Source organism: Anomaloglossus baeobatrachus, chromosome 11 (genome assembly GCF_048569485.1).
Source record: "Anomaloglossus baeobatrachus isolate aAnoBae1 chromosome 11, aAnoBae1.hap1, whole genome shotgun sequence".
Classification (NCBI taxonomy): domain Eukaryota; kingdom Metazoa; phylum Chordata; class Amphibia; order Anura; family Aromobatidae; genus Anomaloglossus; species Anomaloglossus baeobatrachus.
Window position 1 is genome coordinate 183,302,576 of NC_134363.1, and position 21,262 is coordinate 183,323,837.

The following is a 21,262-nucleotide window of genomic DNA, read 5'->3' on the forward strand; positions in this document are numbered from 1 at the left end:
CTCTAAGAAATCATTAACACAAAATAAAAATAAAAGGAACCAGGCGCCGGTCGTTGTCTCGTGCAGAATCTCGCCTACTTTAGTCGCCAGCTCCTTCTCGCGGTCCACCAGGCTCTCGACGTCGGTGGAGTCGTATCCGCTGCTCTCGCTTGGGGTGATGGCACTTTCGAAGGTGGTGGTAGATATCTGGGAGGAGATGCTGGTGGAGGTGCTGAGCGTCCCACTGCTCAGACTGGGGGAGATGGAGTCGCTCAGGGATTTGGGAATGCTGTCGCCGAGCTTCTCTCTGAGCAGGAGGAGATGACGCGTCTTCTCAACCTGGGGGGAAAAATATTGGGAGATTCATTACAGGACCCTCAGGACGATTCTACATTATATCTCTCTTATATAATGTTCGGGCTATTCTTGCTGTTCCTAAATTTTCTTATTAAGGCGTGTAACGAGATGATTCCCAACACGTTCAGAAACTGCCAGGGACGATGCCAAGATATCTGGCTTGCCAATAACACAATGCCAACGTGCCAAAGATTCAGGCTGAAGACGTCTTCACCACAAAACTGTCAGCAATGTGATCTTCTTGTGTTAAAATGATGATGATGACACTCAAGCGGTCTCTCGGGATCTGACCGCTGTTCCAAATTATAATGTCATGAGTGCACATGAGAAGAAGGGAATTTTGTTTACTTACCGTAAATTCCTTTTCTTCTAGCTCTAATTGGGAGACCCAGACAATTGGCTATATAGCTACTGCCTCCGGAGGCCACACAAAGTATTACACTTAAAAGTGTAAGGCCACTCCCCTTCTGCCTATACACCCCCCGTGGGATCACGGGCTCCTCAGTTTTAGTGCAAAAGCAAGAAGGAGGAAAGCCAATAAACTGGTTTAAGCAAATTCAATCCGAAGGAATATCGGAGAACTGAAACCATTCAACATGAACAACGTGTGTATACAAAAAAACAGGGGCGGGTGCTGGGTCTCCCAATTAGAGCTAGAAGAAAAGGAATTTACGGTAAGTAAACAAAATTCCCTTCTTCTTTGTCGCTCTATTGGGAGACCCAGACAATTGGGATGTCCAAAAGCAATCCCTGGGTGGGTAAAATAATACCTCGTAATAGAGCCGTAAAACGGCCCCTTTCTACAGGTGGGCAACCGCCGCCTGAAGGACTCGTCTGCCTATGCTGGCATCCGCCGAAGCATAGGTATGCACCTGACAGTGTTTCGTGAAAGTGTGGAGGCTGGACCAGGTAGCCGCCTGACACACAAGCTGAGCCGTAGCCTGGTGCCTCAAGCCCAGGACGCATCCACCGCTCTGGTAGAATGGACCTTCAGCCCTGAGGGAACCGTAAGCCCAGCAGAACGATAAGCTAGAGAATTGGTTCCTTGAACCACCGAGCCAGTCTTGATTTGGAAGCCTGTAACCCTTTACGCTGGCTAGCGACAAGGACAAGAGTGCTTCCGAGCGGCGCAGGGACGCCGTACGATCGATGAAGAGTCTGAGTGCTCTCACCAGATCTAATCAAGTGCAAATCCTTTTCACATTGGTGAACTGGATGAAGACAAACAGAGGGTACGGATACCCTGATTGAGATGAAAGGGGGGATTCCACCTTAGGGAGAAATTCCGGAACCGGACGCAGAACCCCTTGACCTGGTGAGACACCGGGAAGGGGACTTTGCACGACAATGCTGCCCCGACAGACACTCTCCGAAGTGAAGTGACTGCCCCTAGGAAAACCACTTTCTGCGAAAGGCGTGAGAGAGAAAAAACCCTCATAGGCTCGAATGGTGGTTTCTGCAGAACCATCAGCACCCTGTTCAAATCACAGGGTTCTAACAGTCGTTTGTAAGGAAGGACTAAGCGGCAAACCCCCTGCAGGAACGTGCGTACCTGAGGTAGTCTTGCTAGCCGCTTCTGAAAAAAATACAGAGAGCGCTGAGATTTCTCCCTAAAGGGAACCGAGCGACAAACCTTTTTCCAACCGAATTGCAGGAAGGAAAGAAAGTAGGCAAGGCAATTGGCCAGGGAGAAACTCCCTGAGCAGAGGACCAAGATAAGAATATCTTCCACGTTCTGTGGTAGATCTTGGCAGATGTGTGTTTTCTGGCCTGTCTCATAGTGGTAATGACTCCTTGAGATAACCCTGCAGATGCTAGGATCCAGGACTCAATGGCCACTCCATCAGGTTGAGGGTCGCAGAATTCAGAAGGAAAAAACGACCCTTGAGACAGCAAGTCTGGTCGGTCTGATAGTTCCCCCGGTTGGCCTACCGTGAGATGCCACAGATCCGGGTACCACGACCTCGTTGGCCATTTTGGAGCGACGAGGATGGCGCGGCGGCAGTCGGACCTGATCTTGCGTAACACTCTGGGCAACAGTGCCAGAGGTGGGAACGCATAAGGGAGTTGAAACTGCGACCAATCCTGAACGAAGGCGTCTGCCGCCAGAGCTCTGTGATCGTGAGACCGCGCCATGAATGTCGGGACCTTGTTGTTGTGCTGAGACGCCATTAGGTCGACGTCCGGCATCCCCCAGCGGCAACAGATCTCCTGAAACACGTCCGGGTGAAGGGACCATTCCCCTGCATCCATGCCCTGGCGACTGAGAAAGTCTGCTTCCCAGTTTTCTACGCTCGGGATGTGAACTGCGGATATGGTGGGTGCTGTGGCTTCCACCCACAGCAGAATCCGCCGGACTTCCTGGAAGGCTTGCCGACTGCGTGTCCCACCTTGGTGGTTGATGTAAGCCACCGCTGTGGAGTTGTCCGACTGAATTCGGATCTGCCTGCCTTCCAGCCACTGCTGGAACGCTTTTAGGGCAAGATACACTGCCCTGATCTCCAGAACATTGATCTGAAGTGAGGACTCTTGCTGAGTCCACGTACCCTGAGCCCTGTGGTGGAGAAAGATCGCTCCCCACCCTGACAGACTCGCGTCCGTCGTGACCACCGCCCAGGATGGGGTTAGGCAAGATTTCCCTTTCGATAATGAGGTGGGAAGAAGCCACCACCGAAGGGAAGCTTTGGTTGCTTGAGAGAGGGAGACGTTCCTGTCTAGGGACGTCGGCATCCTGTCCCACTTGCGTAGGATGTCCCATTGAAGAGGACGCAGGTGAAACTGCGCGAAAGGGACTGCTTCCATTGCTGCCACCATCTTCCCCAGGAAGTGCATGAGGCGCCTCAAGGGGTGTGACCGACCTTGAAGGAGAGATTGTACCCCTGTCTGTAGTGAACGCTGTTTGTCCAGCGGAAGCTTCACTATCGCTGGAAGAGTAAGAAACTCCATGCCAAGATATGTCAGCGATTGGACCGGTGTCAGATTTGACTTTGGAAAATTGATGATCCACCTGAAACTCTGTAGAATCTCCAGAGTAACGTTGAGGCTGTGTTGGCATACCTCTTGAGAGGGTGCCTTGACCAGCAGATCGTCTAAGTAGGGTATCACTGAGTGACCCTGAGAGTGGAGGACCGCAACTACTGTAGCCATGACCTTGGTGAAAACCCTTAGGGCTGTCGCCAGGCCGAACGGCAGTGCCGCGAACTGAAGGTGTTCGTCTCCTATGGCGAAGCGCAAGAAGCGCTGATGCTCTGGAGCAATTGGTACATGGAGATAAGCATCCTGATATCGATCGATGCTAGGAAATCTCCTTGGGACATTGAGGCGATGACGGAGCGGAGGGATTCCATCCGGAACCGCCTGGTCCTTACGTGTTTGTTGAGCAGTTTTAGGTCCAAAACAGGACAGAAGGACCCGTCCTTCTTTGGAACCACGAACAGGTTGGAGTAGAAACCGTGACCCTGTTGCTGAAGAGGAACCGGGACCACCACTCCTTCTGCCTTCAGAATGCCCACCGCCTGCAGCAGAGCCTTGGCTCGCTCGGGAGGCGGAGATGTTCTGAAGAATCGAGTCGGAGGACGAGAGCTGAACTCTATCCTGTAACCGTGAGACAAAATGTCTCTCACCCAACGGTCTTTTACTTGTGGCAGCCAGGTGTCGCAAAAGCGGGAGAGCCTGCCACCGACCGAGGATGCGGTGTGAGGAGGCCGTAAGTCATGAGGAAGCCGCCTTGGTAGCGGCGCCTCCGGCGGTCTTTTTAGTGATTTAGACCGCCACGCGTCGGAGTTCCTCTGATCCTTCTGAGGCCTTTTGGACGAGGAGAATTGGACCTGCCTGCGCCCCGCAAGGACCGAAACCTCGACTGTCCCCTCCTCTGTTGGGGTATGATCGGTTTAGCCTGAGGAAAGGATGTATCCTTTCCCTTGGATTGTTTGATGATTTCATCCAGTCGCTCACCAAACAAGCGGTCGCCATAGAATGGCAAACTGGTTAGGCACTTTTTGGAAGCAGAATCTGCCTTCCATTCCCGCAACCACAAGGCTCTGCGTAATACCACTAAATTGTCGGACGCAACCGCCTTCCGGCTCGCCGAGTCCAGGACAGCATTAATGGCGTATGACGCAAACGCTGACGTTTGAGATGTTAAAGACGCAGCCTGCGACGCAGACATACGTGTGACTGCCTCAATTTGCGCTTGAGCCGCTGAGACCGCTTGGATCGCCCAGACGGCTGCGAAAGCTGGAGCAAAGACACGGCAATAGCTTCATAGATGGATTTCAACCAGAGCTCCATCTGTCTGTCAGTGGCATCTTTGAGTGAAGCCATATCTTCCACTGCAACTAAGGATTTAGCCGCTGGAGATAGGAGGTCCACATTGGAACACTGAACCCAGCCCTTGACAACGTCAAAAGGGAAGAGATAACGTGTATCCTTAAGGCGTTTGGAAAAAACGATATCTGGACAAGCCTGGTGGTTCTGGACTGCCTCCCTGAAGTCAGAGTGATCCAGAAAGCGTACTCAATGTACGCTTGGGGAACCTGAAACTCCTCAGGCGTAGGAGCTGAGGGAGAAATAACCAACATATGATTGATGGACGCCGTAAGATCGTTCACTACGGTGTCACAATCAGGTGTATCCAGGTAGAGAACGTTCTCAGGATCAGAATCCTGATCAGATACCTCCGCCTTATCATAGAGAGAGTCCCCATGCTGAGACCCTGAATGATGCTGTGACGTCGAGGGATGCTCCCAGCGAGGTCGCTTAGGGGGTCTGGGACTGCGGTCCGAGTCAGACCCCTCACCCTGGGATCCCTGAGACACTCCAGGAGCACCTTGTTGTACCAACTGGGGGGGGGGGACCAGGGGCAATGAATCAACAGAGCCCATGGTCTGAGGGACCGGTCTGGACTGCAAGGCTTCTAGTATCTTAGCCATAGTCTCAGAAAGTCTGAAGTAAATACTGCAAACTCCGTCCCCATCACCTGGACCATTAGCAGAGACTCCGGCTGAGTAAGTTCCACAAGGGCCGTGCATTGCATACAATTGGGGTCCGTGGAACCTGCCGGCAGTATAGCCGTACATGCTGTACAGGCTGCATAGAAAACCTGTGTTTCTGCACCCTTGTTTTTCACAGACGATATGCTGTTATCTCCCCCGAACAATCAAGGAGGGTATATAGCCAAAATACAAAAGTGCGACCGAACAGTGCAATGTATAGCGTACAAGCATATATCTATATGTGCATTTCGGCACTAGTGGGGTCAGCACCACAGGTGCTGCTTACCGCCCGCTCACAGCGGTTGTGTGACCACCAGAATCCCTGCCAGGGTCTTCCCAAACTTGTCTCTTTTCTCAGTCACAGAAAAAACTGACATGAATGGCTGCCGGCGTCCTGTGTAGAGGAGGAGGCCGTGGGCGTGCCCCAGAAAGTGCGGGAATCCGGTTTCACACTGTGTACAGTGAGAGGGGTGGAGTATGCAAAGCATGCTCCATCTCTCAGCGCTGCCGTGCTGTGCAGCGTCACGCCCTTACCCTGACTGGCAGGCCAGTGGGCGTAACGAAGTGAGAGTAGGCCGCAAAAGCCGGGGACTAGAGTGATAAGCGCGGCCCGGCATATAAGCCCTGGTCGGCGCGGAAGTCCCCGGCGCACCACAAGTCCCAGCCGCGCCTGAGATAAAAATGGCAGCGGCGGTTAGCGCGGCAGTCCCCCAATACTCTAACACACCCAGCACGCTGTAGTGTGCGATGGCACCAGTGCGGGCAGCGCCGCCATCCCTGGCGCACTAACACACCCAGCAGTGCTGCCGTGTGTCTGTGCCCGGTCCCCTTTATGGGGACACAGAGTACCTCAACGTAGCAGGGCCATGTCCCTGAGGATACTCAGCTCCATGTCCAGCAGATTCCCAGGGGCTGTGGATGGAGCACGGCCTCAGTGCCTGGAGACCGATAAGATCCCACTTCACCCAGAGCCCTAAGGGGATGGGGAAGGAAAGCAGCATGTGGGCTCCAGCCTCCGTACCCGCAATGGGTACCTCAACCTTAACAAACACCGCCGACAAAAGTGGGGTGAGAAGGGAGCATGCTGGGGGCCCTAGTATGGGCCCTCTTTTCTTCCATCCGACAAAGTCAGCAGCTGCTGCTGACTAAACAGTGGAGCTATGCGTGGATGTCTGACCTCCTTCGCACAAAGCATGAAAACTGAGGAGCCCGTGATCCCACGGGGGGTGTATAGGCTGAAGGGGAGGGGCTTTACACTTTTAAGTGTAATACTTTGTGTGGCCTCCGGAGGCAGTAGCTATACACCCAATTGTCTGGGTCTCCCAATAGAGCGACAAAGAAAGAACGATAACAGACACTATATCAGTTATGAACCTTCTCCATGACGGACGCTGGCTGACTGATCTTTATTCTTAGACAAAGCCTTTATAGGACCAGGAAGTAAAGGGTGTAAACAAAAGTATAGTCCAATCAAGTATCGCAGGTCGGGGCTCAAAACGTATAGGAATTTGCATAATCTCTATTGGATTGGTCAGTCCAAACTTTAGGAATTCTCCTTTGTTCATCATCTTGGGTGTAGACAGGATGTGGCAGCCATCTTCAAGTTACATGTGCTACATGTGCATATATATATATTGTATTAAGGAAAAAAACACTGAATATGCAATGTATATATATATATATATATATATTAGTAAGAAACAAAAGCATGCATAAATATGTGTGTTAGTTTACATCTACTAAACTATATACCTGAGTCTATGAGTGGCTGAATTAAGTATTTTGGTTACTCAATTCTTATCCTCAACACTTGAAGATAATACTGGATTAGATCGTAACATGTTGGGTACAGTTTTGGGATCAATGCGCCATTCTGCGACTGTGGCTGAATGATTTTTAGGCTGAAAGCTGGTCTACATCTCTATGGAAAGAGATAAGCGGCTGCCAGACCCCTGCAATGCCCCTCAACATTGTGGAAAGAAATAGGATTGGAGGGAGGGGAATCCCATCAGTGTATTCAGCATTTCTCTAACATGTGGTGCTATGCATCTCCGTGCATGGTCTAGGACGCACCGGACCAAAGTCATCGGATTGTTATACCTCATGTAACTGTTCCATTTTCTCCAGCTCCCACTGATGCTCAAGTATCAGGCTGTCCCCGCGGGGCCTCCAGCCGGCCAGGTTCTCCTCCCCTCGGACGTACGCCACCGAGGTGTCCAGGATCTTTCTTCTTCTTCTTTGCATTCCTAAACGATGAAATAAAAAAAAAAATCAAAGGATGACTCCTCCAGAAAATTCTTGGTTAAAGCAATGTTCTCATCTTAGTAAGTGACGGCATATGTCTAGTAGATGGCAGCAGCCCTGTCATTCTCATGACCAGTGAAGGTCCCCAGAGGTCGGACTCCCAGCGATCAATAAGCGATGACATATAGAGAATGGCATATCCCTTTAAAAATGGGTTTCAGAACTAACTGATCATTTTGCTCTTCCCCGTGACTTGCCTTCTGGGCAGATGTCAGAAATGTTGGAGTTTTGCACAATGCTGGCGCAGGTGGACCCTTACCTGGACTCCCTGTGTCGGCCATTTTGCACAAACTGAGCTCATAGATTCCAGTTACTTTATTACTGCAACAAAAAGAGACGTGATAATCATATGTACAGAGCAGAACCCCCTCTGTCCCTCCAGTCCTGCCCATAGGTCTATCCATCACACAAGGTCTATGTATTTAGAACTTCCATCCGTCCCTTTCACCGCACCATCTAGTATTCCCAGTCCTGCCCATAGGTTTACCCGTCACACAAGGTCTATGTATTTAGCACTCCCATTCGTACCTTCCACCGCACCATTTAGTATTCCCAGTCCTGCCCATAGGTCTGTCACACAAGGTCTATGTATATAGGACTCCCATCCATCCCTTTCACCACCCATCTAGTATTCCTAGTCCTGCCCATAGGTCTACCCATCACACAAGGTCTATGTATTTAGCACTCCCATCCGTTCCTTCCACCACACCAACTAATATTCCCAGTCCTGCCCATAGGTCTACTTGTCACACAAGGTCTATGTATATTGCACTCCCATCCGTACCTTCCACCACATCATCTAATATTCCCACATATCAAACACGCACTAGATCCAGACCGACCCATTATGGGAAAACACCTCAATGATTCAAAGAACCCAAGTATTTACCAATCAGGGGACTTGGAGTAGCCGCTACCAAAGAGACTGCGCAGGGAACGTGGAGGGGAGATCTTGGCATCGCGAGAATAAAAGACCATGCATACGTCCTTGGTAATGACGGCCGGCTGGATGCAGTGGTCGAGCTGCGAGGAACAGAACCCAAAATTAGTAAACTGTGCACGACGCCGACGTAAGACAGAGGATCAGATCCGACCTATAATACCTCCAGATAGGCCGATAACGTCATGTAAATCTTCTCTCCGTAGGGGGTGACGCGATTCAGGAGTAAAGAGTTGTGCAGGGAACTGTCCCAGACCGCCTCGAAGCGATAGAACGTCCTGCAGAGCCGCGGAGGAGTGAAGGATATGAGTTATCTGCAGCGACGGCGCATCCCAAACCCAACACATAACCGCCTAACACAAAGCACAAAGACACATAGTGACTGGGACACAACCAGAGTGATGTACGAGGGTCTGCGCAGCGGGTGGTCCTGCTACAGAAAAGTGGGGTCTCCTAATTCCTCTTCTATAAGGCGCTCCATATAGGCAAGAGCATTCATCTGCTTTTGGATGACTGACCACTAGGGGTGCTGTTTCCTATATGAATACTTGGAGGGTGGGGGACAGAAGGGCAGCACATTTGATCATAGCCATTTACTGCACTATTATGGGATGTACATAGGAGTCAAAGCTGGAGACACGATCATGAAACCCAACTAAGATTTCAAGGTTTTTTCCATCTTCATAAATGGATATTGTCGGAGAGTCTTTGTAAATCTAATCGCTTTTATTCAAATTTTCAATTTGCGAAATATTAACTTATTATTTGTTTACAGCTCGTTGCCTTGGAGACCGACCACCACTTGTGGACAGCAGAACATGTGCAGCGCTTGCAAGCTCTTTTATATCGAGCATGTAAGCGCTGTCGTGAAGCTGGCCAGGATTGCTCCTAATCCCGGACAGATAAGCGGTGGTCGGTCTCCTAGGCAACAAACAGAAAAATAAAAAAGGTTAATATCTAAAACAACTACAAGTTTTAATAAAGTGCTTGTTTTAACAATATCCATCTACAAAGAGGGGCATGTCCCTTTAACACAGGCTGCAGAGGTGTATTGCAGACAGAAGGCCCCGTGCAATGCAAGATAAGTTTTGCACAAAACTTTCCTTTTTGACCACTGACTAAGAAGCTGCCGTCCGAATTTGTAAGAATCTGCTAGAAATCTCCAGCCGACACCACAGGTATAATAGTCTAGAAGATAGTATAAAAGTGCTAGGCAGGGAGCGAGGGGGGCGTAAAGCTGGAGGGGTGCAGAGGGGTGGGGGGGGACATAAAGTATTCCCAGAATCTTTATGTGCGGGGGAAGGGAAAAGCAAAACAGAAAATACCTAGGCATATCCTTATCAAGAAACAGCCTGAAAGACACAGAAGAAGAAGCTGCCATTAGTGACAGAGACAGTCAGGGGCACAAAAACGAGGGGGGACCCGGGAGAAGAGACAAGGGAGGACCCAGGAGAAGAGACAAGGGACTGGCAGAGAGGAGAAAGTAACAAAAATGAAAAGCAACGCAAAAATAGAATATAAAGATGGAGAATGACAGCAAAGCCATAAATGCAGAAATCTCGCCACTGGAAATTAACAGGTTAATGGGCCCCCGGTTTCGTACATTACCTGCTGCTGCTGTGATTTTTGAGGTATTTGGCAGAGATTATGTTCAGGGACAGAACGGCGTCGGCAGCGGCTTCATCCACCTCGGCGTTATTACGCACTCTCCCTAGAGGGACGCAGAGGTGACAGGGGGTTAATACTGACCCAAAAACCAAGTCATCACTTACGAGAGACGCCATGACACGCACCGACCACCAGCTCCCGCACGTCCTTCCAGTGCAGCTCGTTTCCTTTCTCGTGTATGATCGTCACCGTGATCCTGCGCTGGATCCCCTGTCACAAGAAATATCTCCGTCATCATAAGCCTATGAGATATCAGCATCTACTCTGACCAAAAAGAGGATTTGGGTACTCACCGTAAACCCTTTCTCATAGCCTTCATTGGGGGACACTGGAGACCATGGGGTGTCTGCCGCTGCCACTAGGAGGCGACACTACTGCCTCCTGCTGATACCAAGCTAAAACGCATCATCTCCGTGCCCGGTGGTGGGTGTACGCTACTGGAGAGGAACTGGAGAGGAGGGAACTTTTGTCTTGCCTATTGGCAGCAGTATACACCCCCGATCTCCTGTTACCCCCAATAAAGCAATAGAGAAATGTGTATGGCTGCATCATTGTAACCATCATTCAGCAGACAATCCACAGCTCCAAGACCCCCGACCGACTCCTACCAAATCTGAGTATGGCCGCCTTCCATCCAGTTCACTTAAACCATGGGGTAGAGCTGAGCAAAAAAATTCCAGGACCCTACTCCACAACGCCCCAGCACCAGAGCCCCGAATACATCCCCCGACCCGCTGACATCCCCAGGGTCTCTTCTGTCTACCAGTCCCAGGAGCGCCATCACGTGTGCATCATGCTGCAATGGTAACATTATGCCGGGGGACGTTCACAGGACCCTGCTCCAGAACACCACAGCACCAGAGCCCCGAATACATCCCCCTACCCGCTGACATCCCCAGGGTCACTTCTGTCTACCAGTCCCAGGAGCGCCATCACGTGTGCATCATGCTGCAATGATAACGTAATGCTGGGCACAATAACCAGAGGAGGCAGCGAGGATGCCAGCAGCTAGGAGGACCATGCTCCAAGAACCACTGAACCACAGCCCCGAGTAAGTCCTCCTGCCCGTAGACATCTCCAGGGTCACTTCTGATCGGCAGTCCTGGGGAGCGCCATCATGCTGCAATGGTAACATAATGCCAGGGAACGTTCACATGACCATGCTCCAGCAACCACTGGACCAAAGCCTTGAATATGTCCTCCTACCTGCTGACATCCCCAGGGTCTCTACTGATCAGCAGTCATGGACAGTGCCATCACATGTACATCATGCTGCAATGATAACATTCATCAGAAAAGGTGGTGAGAATGCCAGCAGCTAGGAGGACGTTCACAGGACCATGCTCCAGCAACCACTTAACCCAGCCCTGAGTATGTCCTCCTACCCGCTGACATCCCCAGGGTCTCTTCTGACTACCAGTCATGGAGAGCGCCATCAAGTGTGCATCATGCTGCAATGGTAATGTTATGCTGGGCACAATACTCAGAGGAGGCAGCGAGATGCCAACAGCGAGGAGGAGGTTCACAGGACCATGCTCCAGAAGGACCAAGTAGTCCTGAGTATGTCCTCTGACATCCCCAGGGTCTCTTCTGTCTACCAGTCATGGAAAGCGCCATCACGTGTGCATCATGCGCCAATGAGAATGTTATGTCCCGAGTATGTCCTAATACCTGCTGATATCCCCAGGGTCTCTTCTGTCCACCAATCGCGGGGAGTACCATCACGTGTGTATCATGCTGCAATGATAACGTTATGCCGAGCACAATAATCAGAGGAGGCAGTGAGATGCCAGAAGCGAGGGACCATGCTCCAGAAGGCCAAAGTAGTCCCGAGTAGGTCCTGCTATCTGCTGACATCCCCAGGGTCTCTTCTGTCTACCAGTCCCGGGAGCGCCATCATGTGTGCATCATGCGCCAATGAGAACACTATGTCCAGAGTATGTCCTCCTACCCGCTGACATACCCAGGGTCTCTTCTGTCTACCAGTCCTGGGGAGCGCCATCACGTGTGCATCATGCGCCAATGAGAACGTGATGCTGGGCACAATAATCAGAGGAGGCAGCGAGGATGCCAGCAGCTAGGAGGACATTCACAGGACCATGCTGCAGAAGGCCACCATACTAAAGTCTCGAGTATGTCCTCCTACCCGCTGACATCCCCAGTGTGTCTTCTTAGCAGTTCCGGGGAGCGCCATCTCATGCGTCACACCGCAATGATAATGTTATGCCGAGCACATTCATTAGAAGACGTGGAGAGGATGCCAGCAGCTAAGAAGGTCACAGGACCATGTTCCAGCAACCACTGGACCAGAGCCCAAAGTATGTCCTCCATGTCCTCCTACCCACTGCCATCCGCAGTGTGTCTTCTTGTTAGCAGTCCCGGGGAGCGCCATCACGTGTGCGTCAGGCCTGAATGATAACATTATGCCGGGCACATTCATCAGAAGAGGTGGTGAGGATGCCAGCAGCTAGGAGGAGGGTCACCGGGCTGTGGTCTGGTGGTCACGGACCACCAAACCAGGCATTGGACTGGGATCCTACGGATTATTTTTGTTCAACCCTATGGGGGCAGCGGAGTTTTGCAGTTGAAAGACACGTACTAAAATCCGGTTGCATCCGAATCACTATTTTTCACTAATCAATGTAAATTCCTCGTGAAAATAATTATGGTGCACATTTATCTCTATGGAATCATATGGGCAAATAAATTACCCAGAGATGAGGCCAAAAGAACAGTCTGGAGAATGGGGGCCTATAAACGTCTTTATGGTACGTGCCATGAGCTTTCCCGGTATACGAGGGAAACCGACACAAAAAGAGCCCGGTCTGTCCTCGTGTTACATACCTGGTGTAGCAGGAAGGTTCCCTGACAGGACAGACCCCCGGAGTGATCCACGACAGCTGGGATGTACCTGGGATAAAACCGTGAGCAAAATATCAAGTACCTCAATCAGAACACATGATAAATATTAAGTCAATCAATATCATGTAGTATAATGGGACTAATAAATATGGTTATGCACCAGTAAGCTTATAAAAAACGTGCAAATAAACCAGAAATAACGATAATAATATAGATCTTTTATTAAATAGCTCATAAGACAACGTAATACACACTTTTAGCCTGTAGGTGGCGCCACAATCCCAGGAAACAGGCAGGGATGTTATCAAATATAAATAACATTCAAAAAGCAAAGTAAAACGTGCGACAAATAGCAAAAGTGCGAATTATCAAAGGATGTGATAGATTACCATTAAGGATATATAAAGCTCCAGAAGAAGGCGCCGAAACGCACGTCGGTGAAGTGGCACCACATCCCAAACATGGGATAGATATGCTTCTCTAACTATTTATGGTTAATGGTAATCATATGACTTCTCGTACTCCCTTAATAAGTAGCACTTTTGCTGTTTGATTGGTATTTTGCTTTTTGAATGTAATTTTGATTTTATAACATTCTTGCCTGTTTCCTGGGATTGTGGCACCACCTACTGGCTAATTGTGATAATTACTTGTTTTTATGAACTATTTAATAAAAAGCTAAATTTTATCCTTATTTCTGGATCATTTGCACATTTATTTTTTTTTAATGTTTTAAAGAGCACCAATCACCAGGATTTTCCTATATAATCTAAAGCCAGTGCTATTCTGGCACTATCAGGCTGATTCTATACATCTCTGTAGTGGTCAGCTCGGAGTTATAGGTTTGGAAACACAAGAAAGTAAAGTTTGTAAAATCATCAGCTTGTTAAGTGACAGCAGCTGAGGATCAGATATCTGGGGGGGTGTTCATACTTATCCCCTCCCCCATTACTTATGCTAATTCGATTATACAATTGTTTTAGTATGTGACTAACAGGACCTATGCTGATGTTGTCATATCCATGTGACAACAAGGGGCGGAGCCTCTTCCAACAGAAAAATGTTGCTTCCTGGTATCAGCTATGTTGGCTGAGGTCCCGCCCCTTCTGATCACATGGGTATGACATCAGCATAGGTCCTTCTAGTCATAAAATGATTGTATAATAGAATTAACATAAATAACAGGGGGAGGGGATAACTATGAACACCCCCCTGATATTATCTGATCCTCCGCTGCTGTCACTCAATAAGCTGCTAATTTTACAAACTTTACTTTCTTGTGTTTCCAAACCTACACATTCAAGATGATAACTAAAGGTATGTATAGAATCAGCATGATAGTGCCAGTATAGCACTGGGTTAAGTTATATAGGAAAATCCTGGTGATTGGTGTGCTTTAAGGCATTTTTATTATTATCTGCAAAGTCAAAGGTTTACATACACTAAAGGGTGCTTTACACACTGCGACACCGCTAGCGATCTCGCTAGCGATGTGATACGCCAGATCGCAGATGCGATCTGCCGAAATCGCACATGTGACCGGCGCTAAAACACGACCTATGTGCGATCTCGGCAAATCTTATCTGCGATCTGGCGTGTCACATTGCTAACGAGATCGCAAGCGATGTCGCAGCGTGTAAAGCACCCTTAAGAGTACTATGCCTTTAAACAATATGGGACCGCCCATATGATGATGTCATGTCTTTGGAAGGTTCTGATAGGTTTATTGGCAACATCTGAGTTAATTAGAGACACACCTGTTCTGATGAACTGAAACATTGCCACTGGGCTCAATAAATTTGGACATTTTTTGTATGATGTTCCCAGGATAAATCCAGCTCATGATGGGCACCCCTGTATATGTGCATGCTCATCCTCTCACTTACTCTCCTGTAGGCTCCAATTCACTGATCTCAAACCACACCAGCAGGTCATATTTGCTGACGCTCTGTCCTAGGCTCGGCTTGCTTAGAGGATTTAGTTTAGTGGCTGGAACTGTAATGTAAATGCAGAAAGTGAGTAACAGTACAGGGAACAACGAAGGGAAAAACCATCTATAGGGAAAACCTACAGGACCTGGGCAGTGACCGCTACAGCACCGAGACCTCTACTACTAACCATCGTTCTTGGGAGCCCTCTCCGGCAGGCAGTTGGGTATTGGCAGGGAGAGAAAGGACGGCAGCTGCTCGGCCCTGTCGTGCAGCGTTGCAGAGAGTGCGTGAGCGTGCTCAGATAGTGTGTCCAGCACCGGCACACTCACATAGCTGGACATTAGGTACCTCACCAAATTTATCTTCCTCTCACCAGCTGATAGGGACAATGCAATGATGCGAATGGGGAGAAAAGGAGGAGGAAAAGCAACGGAGATGCCAGGCCGAGGGATAAAAACGAAGGAGAGACATAGTCATCATGCAGCAAGAAAAATGAATGGAAAAAAGATGTTACATGTATGAAAAGCATGCAAAGCCGCAAATTAGGATATGAGGGGCTCCCTACACCTCCTGCACCGCGCCATGACCTATGCTATATATTACTCACCAGGCTTAGAGAGGGGCATCGGAGGGGGGAAATGACGACGGGAAGCCTGAGCTGGGCTGTAAGGAGAGGAACTAGTTATGACCCATCCATAAAACAAGTGATCAATATGACCAAAAATAAGATATATACAGTACAGACCAAAAGTTTGGACACACCTTCTCATTCAAAGAGTTTGCTTTATTTTCATGACTCTGAAAATTGTAGATTCACATTGAAGGCATCAAAACTATGAATTAACACATGTGGAATGAAATAGTTAACAAAAAAGTGTGAAACAACTGAAAATATGTCTTATATTTTAGGTGGTTCTTCATTTATAAGGCAAGAAATCCCACTTATTAAACCTGACAGGGCACACCTGTGAAGTGAAGACCATTTCCGGTGACTACCTCCTGAAGCTCATCAAGAGAATGCCAAGAGTGTGCAAAGCAGTAATCAAAGCAAAAGGAACCTAGAATATAAGGCTATGTGTCCACGGTAGAATGTTGCTGCGAATTTTTCTGCATGAAAATCCGCGGCTTTCCCGCAAAATCCGCACCTTTTTAAAAGGTGCGGACTTGCCGCGGATTTACCGCGGAATTTGGTGCGGATTTTTTTTTTTCCCCCTATTCTGAGGCCAAAATCCGGATCAAAATCCGCAACAATAATTGACATGTTGCAGATTTTTCCGGATCAAAATCCGCACCAAATCCGCCGCGGAAAAATCCGCAGCATGGGCACAGCATTTCCAAAATGCCATAGAAATGGCTGGGAAGTGCCGCTGCTGCAGATTTTCGGAAAATCCGCGGCTTTTCCGCTAGAAATCCGCGGCAAAATCCGCGCATTTTCCGCAGCGTGGGCACATAGCCTAAGACATTTTCAGTTGTTTCACACTTTTTTCTTAAAGGGAACCAAACCTCAGGATTTTCCTATATACGGTAAAGCCAGTGCAGTGCTGGCACTATCGGGCACATTGTGTACATACCATTAGGGGGCAGCTTGGGTGTTTAGGCTGTGAAATCCAACTTTATAAAGTTTGAAAATTCATGCACTTTTTGATTGACGGTTGCACCTCGCTGCTAATGTCCGGGCGGGTTATGCATGTGTATCCCCGCCCCCCCCCCGCAGCCGCCTGTTCCTCCCTCCCTCTGGGCTATGTAAATTTCTAATCTTCAGTTACACGGCGTCGGAGTTAGCGCCTGCGCATAGCGCTCATCTCCGCCGCCATGATTCTGAAGCCCACAGTATTATGGTGCATGAGAGGGCGGTGCATGAGAGGGCGGTGCTCCAGTCATGTTGTGACAGCGGGAGCGCGCGCGGTCAAAACAGGACTGGAGCACAGCTGATCTTACCCCGATGAGCTGCAGCAGACATCTGCTACGATATCGTCTGCTGCAGCTAATCGGTAAGATCAGCTGGTTTCCAGTCCTGTTGTGACCGCGCGCGATCCCGCAGTCACAACAGATCTGAAGAAGCGAGGGCGCATGCACCGCCCTCTCATGCACCATAATACTGTGGGCTTCAGAATCAGAAACATGGCGCCGGAGATGAGCGCTATATGCGCAGGCGCGAATTCCGACGCCGTGTAACTGAAGATTAGAAATTTACATACGGCCAGTGAGAGGGAGGAACAGGCGGCGGGCGGGGGGGGCAGGGATACACGTGCATAACCCGCCCGGACATTAGCAGCGAGATGCACACGTCAATCAAAAAGTGCATGAATTTTCAAACTTTATAAAGTTGAATTTCACAGCCTAAACACCCAAGCTGCCCCCTGATGGTATGTACACACTGTGCCCGATAGTGCCAGCACTGCACCGGCTGCACCTTATATAGGAAAATGCTGAGGTTTGGTTCCCTTTAAGTATTTCATTCCACATGTGTTAATTCATAGTTTTGATGCCTTCAATGTGAATCTACAGTTTTCAGAGTCATCAAAATAAAGAAAACTCTGTACTGTATATCTACTGTATTTTTTGGATTATAAGTCACACTTTTCCTCCCAAAAATTTGTGAGGAAAATGAGGGGTGCGTCTTATAATGCGAATGTAGCTTACTGCGAGGTGGAGAATGGACGTTGTGCTGGCTGCAGTGGGGGCTGTGTGCGGCAGGTGAGATGCTCTCTTGGCGGCGCGGCAGGTGAGATGCTCTCTTGGCGGTGCGGCAGTGAGATACTCTCTTGGCAGTGCGGCAGGTGAGATGCTCTCTTGGCGGTGCGGCAGGTGAGATACTCTCTTGGCGGTGCGGCAGGTGAGATGCTCTCTTGGCGGTGCGGCAGGTGAGATGCTCTCTTGGCGGTGCGGCAGGTGAGATGCTCTCTTGGCGGTGCGGCAGGTGAGATGCTCTCTTGGCGGTGCGGCAGTGAGATACTCTCTTGGTGGTGCGGGCTTCAAATAATGGCATCCGGGGTCAGCGAGTGCGCAGATGAAGCTCTTAGCTGAAGATCTCATCTGCGCATGTGCCGCCTCTGGCCGCATGATCTCCCAACGGCGAACTTAAGAAAAATGGCGTCCACAGGTGGCGTGTGCTCAGATCATATCTCGGTTTGTCATTGAGCAGAGAGCTCAATCTGCGCACGCGCCAACTCCAGGCGCCATTTCTTTGAAGAACGCAACAAGGACAGAGCATCTGTGACACCTGCCAGCACGGTGCCTGCAGCCCTCACCGCAGCGCCTGCAGCATCGCCCTACTCCAGCACCGCCCCTGCCTCCTGTGACCCTGCGACACCACTGCTGCCGCCTCCCTCTAGTAAGCCACATCCGGAATATAAGACGGACGCCCCTTTTTCCTCTAAATTTGAGGTGCGTCTTATAAAAGAAAAATATGGTGTATATATATATATATATTATATTATATTATATTATATAGACACGCACACACCTGAGGTCCTGGCCCTGGGAGTGGAACGGGTGCTGCTGAAAGTGTCCAAACACTTCAAACACGATGGGGTTGGATTTGATATATTCTATGAAAGATTCAGTGACCTCAACTGCAATCTGTGAAGAAAGAAAAAGATGTGAAGGTGGATTTATTCTTTTATTGCCTCCATAATAACGAGGCGCATTCTTGTTCTCCGGTCACTCACGTTCTGTACATGGTAGAAGCCCAGCGGGTTCCCACGTCCGTTGTTTTTCAGAGGTTCTGTGGAAAAGGCCTCATCATGCCGATGTAAAAAGCTGCAAAACACTCAGAGTCAGCGCTCGGTGGTGACTGATTATCACATGCACATGGGGGTATACTGGGGCACTACCGGGCATTTTCAGGGCTGTGGACACACTGGTCGCCATATTTACTTACAGCGGTCATTGAACGGTAACTCACTTGAACTGGCAGAAGATGTCGGCGTATTCCTGCGGGATGCCGCTCGCTTGTAGCACGGTGACCCGGAAAGTGAAGACACTGCCGATCTTCAGGTGCTCTCCTACATCTTCAGAAAACCCTTCCATCATCATCTTGCCATCCAGAAGACTGCCGGATTTCATGTCTGCAGGGTTAGAGGAGGTTATAACAAACGGGTAACACACGTGGTCATGGAACTCTTGTTCTGTGTCGCTTGTTCCATTACCCATCTCAGCCAGGCGGTTGACCTCCTCCATAGGAGTGTTCATTTCGGAGTTTTGACCCTGTCCTTCTACAATGCGCAATTCTTCCAGAGACAATCCAGAGCGAGTGAGAACGGCAGAAGAGACGTCATTCTGCAACAGAGAATAAAAAAGACTATACACGTTACGGTTTATGTAAAGGAAGTTTGTCCAATCTCCCAAAAATTGAGCAAAACGTTCGTCGGGTGCAATGATTTTTTTTCTCAGCAGCACATTGTCTTGTGTAAACAGTATGTGTTGCCTATAACAATGGTTTTGCTATACCCCTATTATTTGGAAGCGTACCTTATTAAAATAATCATTGTCAAATGAGATCTTGGCAGTTCCCGACTGACGGATGCCGGATCCATAATCTGGAGCTTCTTCATCACCTGAGAAATAGTGATTAAAAAAGAAAATATTCATATAAGACGTTTAGAAGACCACTGAACCTTACAGGAGACTCACACTGCCCGTGGTTCAGCTTTATTGATAGATCTGGACCTGTCAATCAAGTAGAGCTGGAATGGGAGAGGCCAGCAGGGAGCGGCCCCGGTGACTCTTCCCTTCTTGCTGATGGTCTCTACAGTATAAAAGCAACTACTTACCAGCAATCGCTTGCACAGCAACGCGCAGGAACCCACGTATGTCCCCCTTCTCGCTCACTATGGCCACCCGATGGACCAAGGGGACAGGGAAGAGCAGATTACTGAGATAGACGAATGCTCTGGAAGAGAAACCACGGAGGGCATTGCATTACACCAGTGCGCCGGGTCACCACCTATTCACAGGTCTTCTCTGTCGGGATCTGAGAACTGGTCGTCTGCATCCACCCAGATATGATGAGTGACAGATGTGACATAGCACCAGATGATGGAGGCCGTAACTAGACACTACGTCATACACCACGGATCCACGCTCAACCGGCGAGGGGTTAAAAGGGAACACAACGGAAGGAAACCAAAATGAGAATGAAACTAGGTTACAAACGTAAATCGGAACCAAAAGCAAAAAAGGATTAATCAGCCGTGTTATAACCACACTGCAAACGCAAAATACAAAGTAAAGGAAGGAGCTGCAAAGAAATCATAAAGTGTTAAAATAAAACAAAAACTATTGTGTTCCGGACCTCAGATGTCTCTAGGAAGGAGGGGTGTCCAGAGGGGGCGAGGGGCAGAAATCGGCAGTGATTGACTCCCCCGAGGAACCGGTCGTCAATATGGGCAGTGGGTGAAGATATGACCCCCTGCTCCGCCATATAAAAAGCCCAATAAAGCCTCATCACTGCATGATGAAAAGGCCCGCTGATTCCCAATATACCCTGTGCTCCAATTCATAAGGATTTCAAGATCTCTGCTTGCTGACAATGAATTGCAAGGTTCACTGCTGACATTCAAAGGCTGAAGACCCCATCCTGACCCAGTGCTGCTCACAAAGCTGCGGTGTCTGCTGCAATGTATTCAGGGGCAGAGAATTCTGTGCACGGCAAATACAGCAGCAACACTTAGTGTCTTGTAGATGTGTCACGATATGTCAGAATACCTCTTTAAGACACTCGCTGATTAAGTGTCTTGGGAGGCAGCTGCTGAAAAGAAGGGAATTTTGTTTACTTACCGTAAATTCCTTTTCTTCTAGCTCCAATTGGGAGACCCAGACAATTGGGTTGTATAGCTACTGCCTCCGGAGGCCACACAAAGCATTACACTAAAAGTGTTAAGCCCCTCCCCTTCTGCCTATACACCCCCCGTGCTCACGGGCTCCTCAGTTTTGGTGCAAAAGCAAGAAGGAGGAAAAAATTATAATTGGTTTAAAGTAAATTCAATCCGAAGGAATATCGGAGAACTGAAACCATTCAACATGAACAACATGTGTACACAAAAAACAGGGGCGGGTGCTGGGTCTCCCAATTGGAGCTAGAAGAAAAGGAATTTACGGTAAGTAAACAAAATTCCCTTCTTCTTTGTCGCTCCATTGGGAGACCCAGACAATTGGGACGTCCAAAAGCAGTCCCTGGGTGGATAAATAATACCTCATAATAGAGCCGTAACCGGCTCCGTCCT

The 21,262-nt window shown here is 49.1% G+C and overlaps 1 protein-coding gene across 1 annotated transcript in view; it reads right to left on the minus strand.

The window, feature by feature from the left end:
• Window positions 1-21,262, minus strand: part of KIF1B (kinesin family member 1B) — a 168,763-nt gene that overhangs the window by 33,124 nt on the left and 114,377 nt on the right. Inside the window, 16 exon segments of the mRNA XM_075328038.1 lie at window positions 79-318; window positions 7,431-7,576; window positions 7,894-7,955; window positions 8,524-8,657; window positions 8,738-8,852; window positions 10,183-10,356; window positions 10,358-10,452; window positions 13,087-13,153; window positions 14,991-15,099; window positions 15,643-15,698; window positions 18,502-18,617; window positions 18,707-18,797; window positions 18,943-19,105; window positions 19,187-19,316; window positions 19,509-19,594; window positions 19,811-19,929. Coding sequence (XP_075184153.1) covers window positions 79-318; window positions 7,431-7,576; window positions 7,894-7,955; window positions 8,524-8,657; window positions 8,738-8,852; window positions 10,183-10,356; window positions 10,358-10,452; window positions 13,087-13,153; window positions 14,991-15,099; window positions 15,643-15,698; window positions 18,502-18,617; window positions 18,707-18,797; window positions 18,943-19,105; window positions 19,187-19,316; window positions 19,509-19,594; window positions 19,811-19,929 — 1,903 coding nt within the window.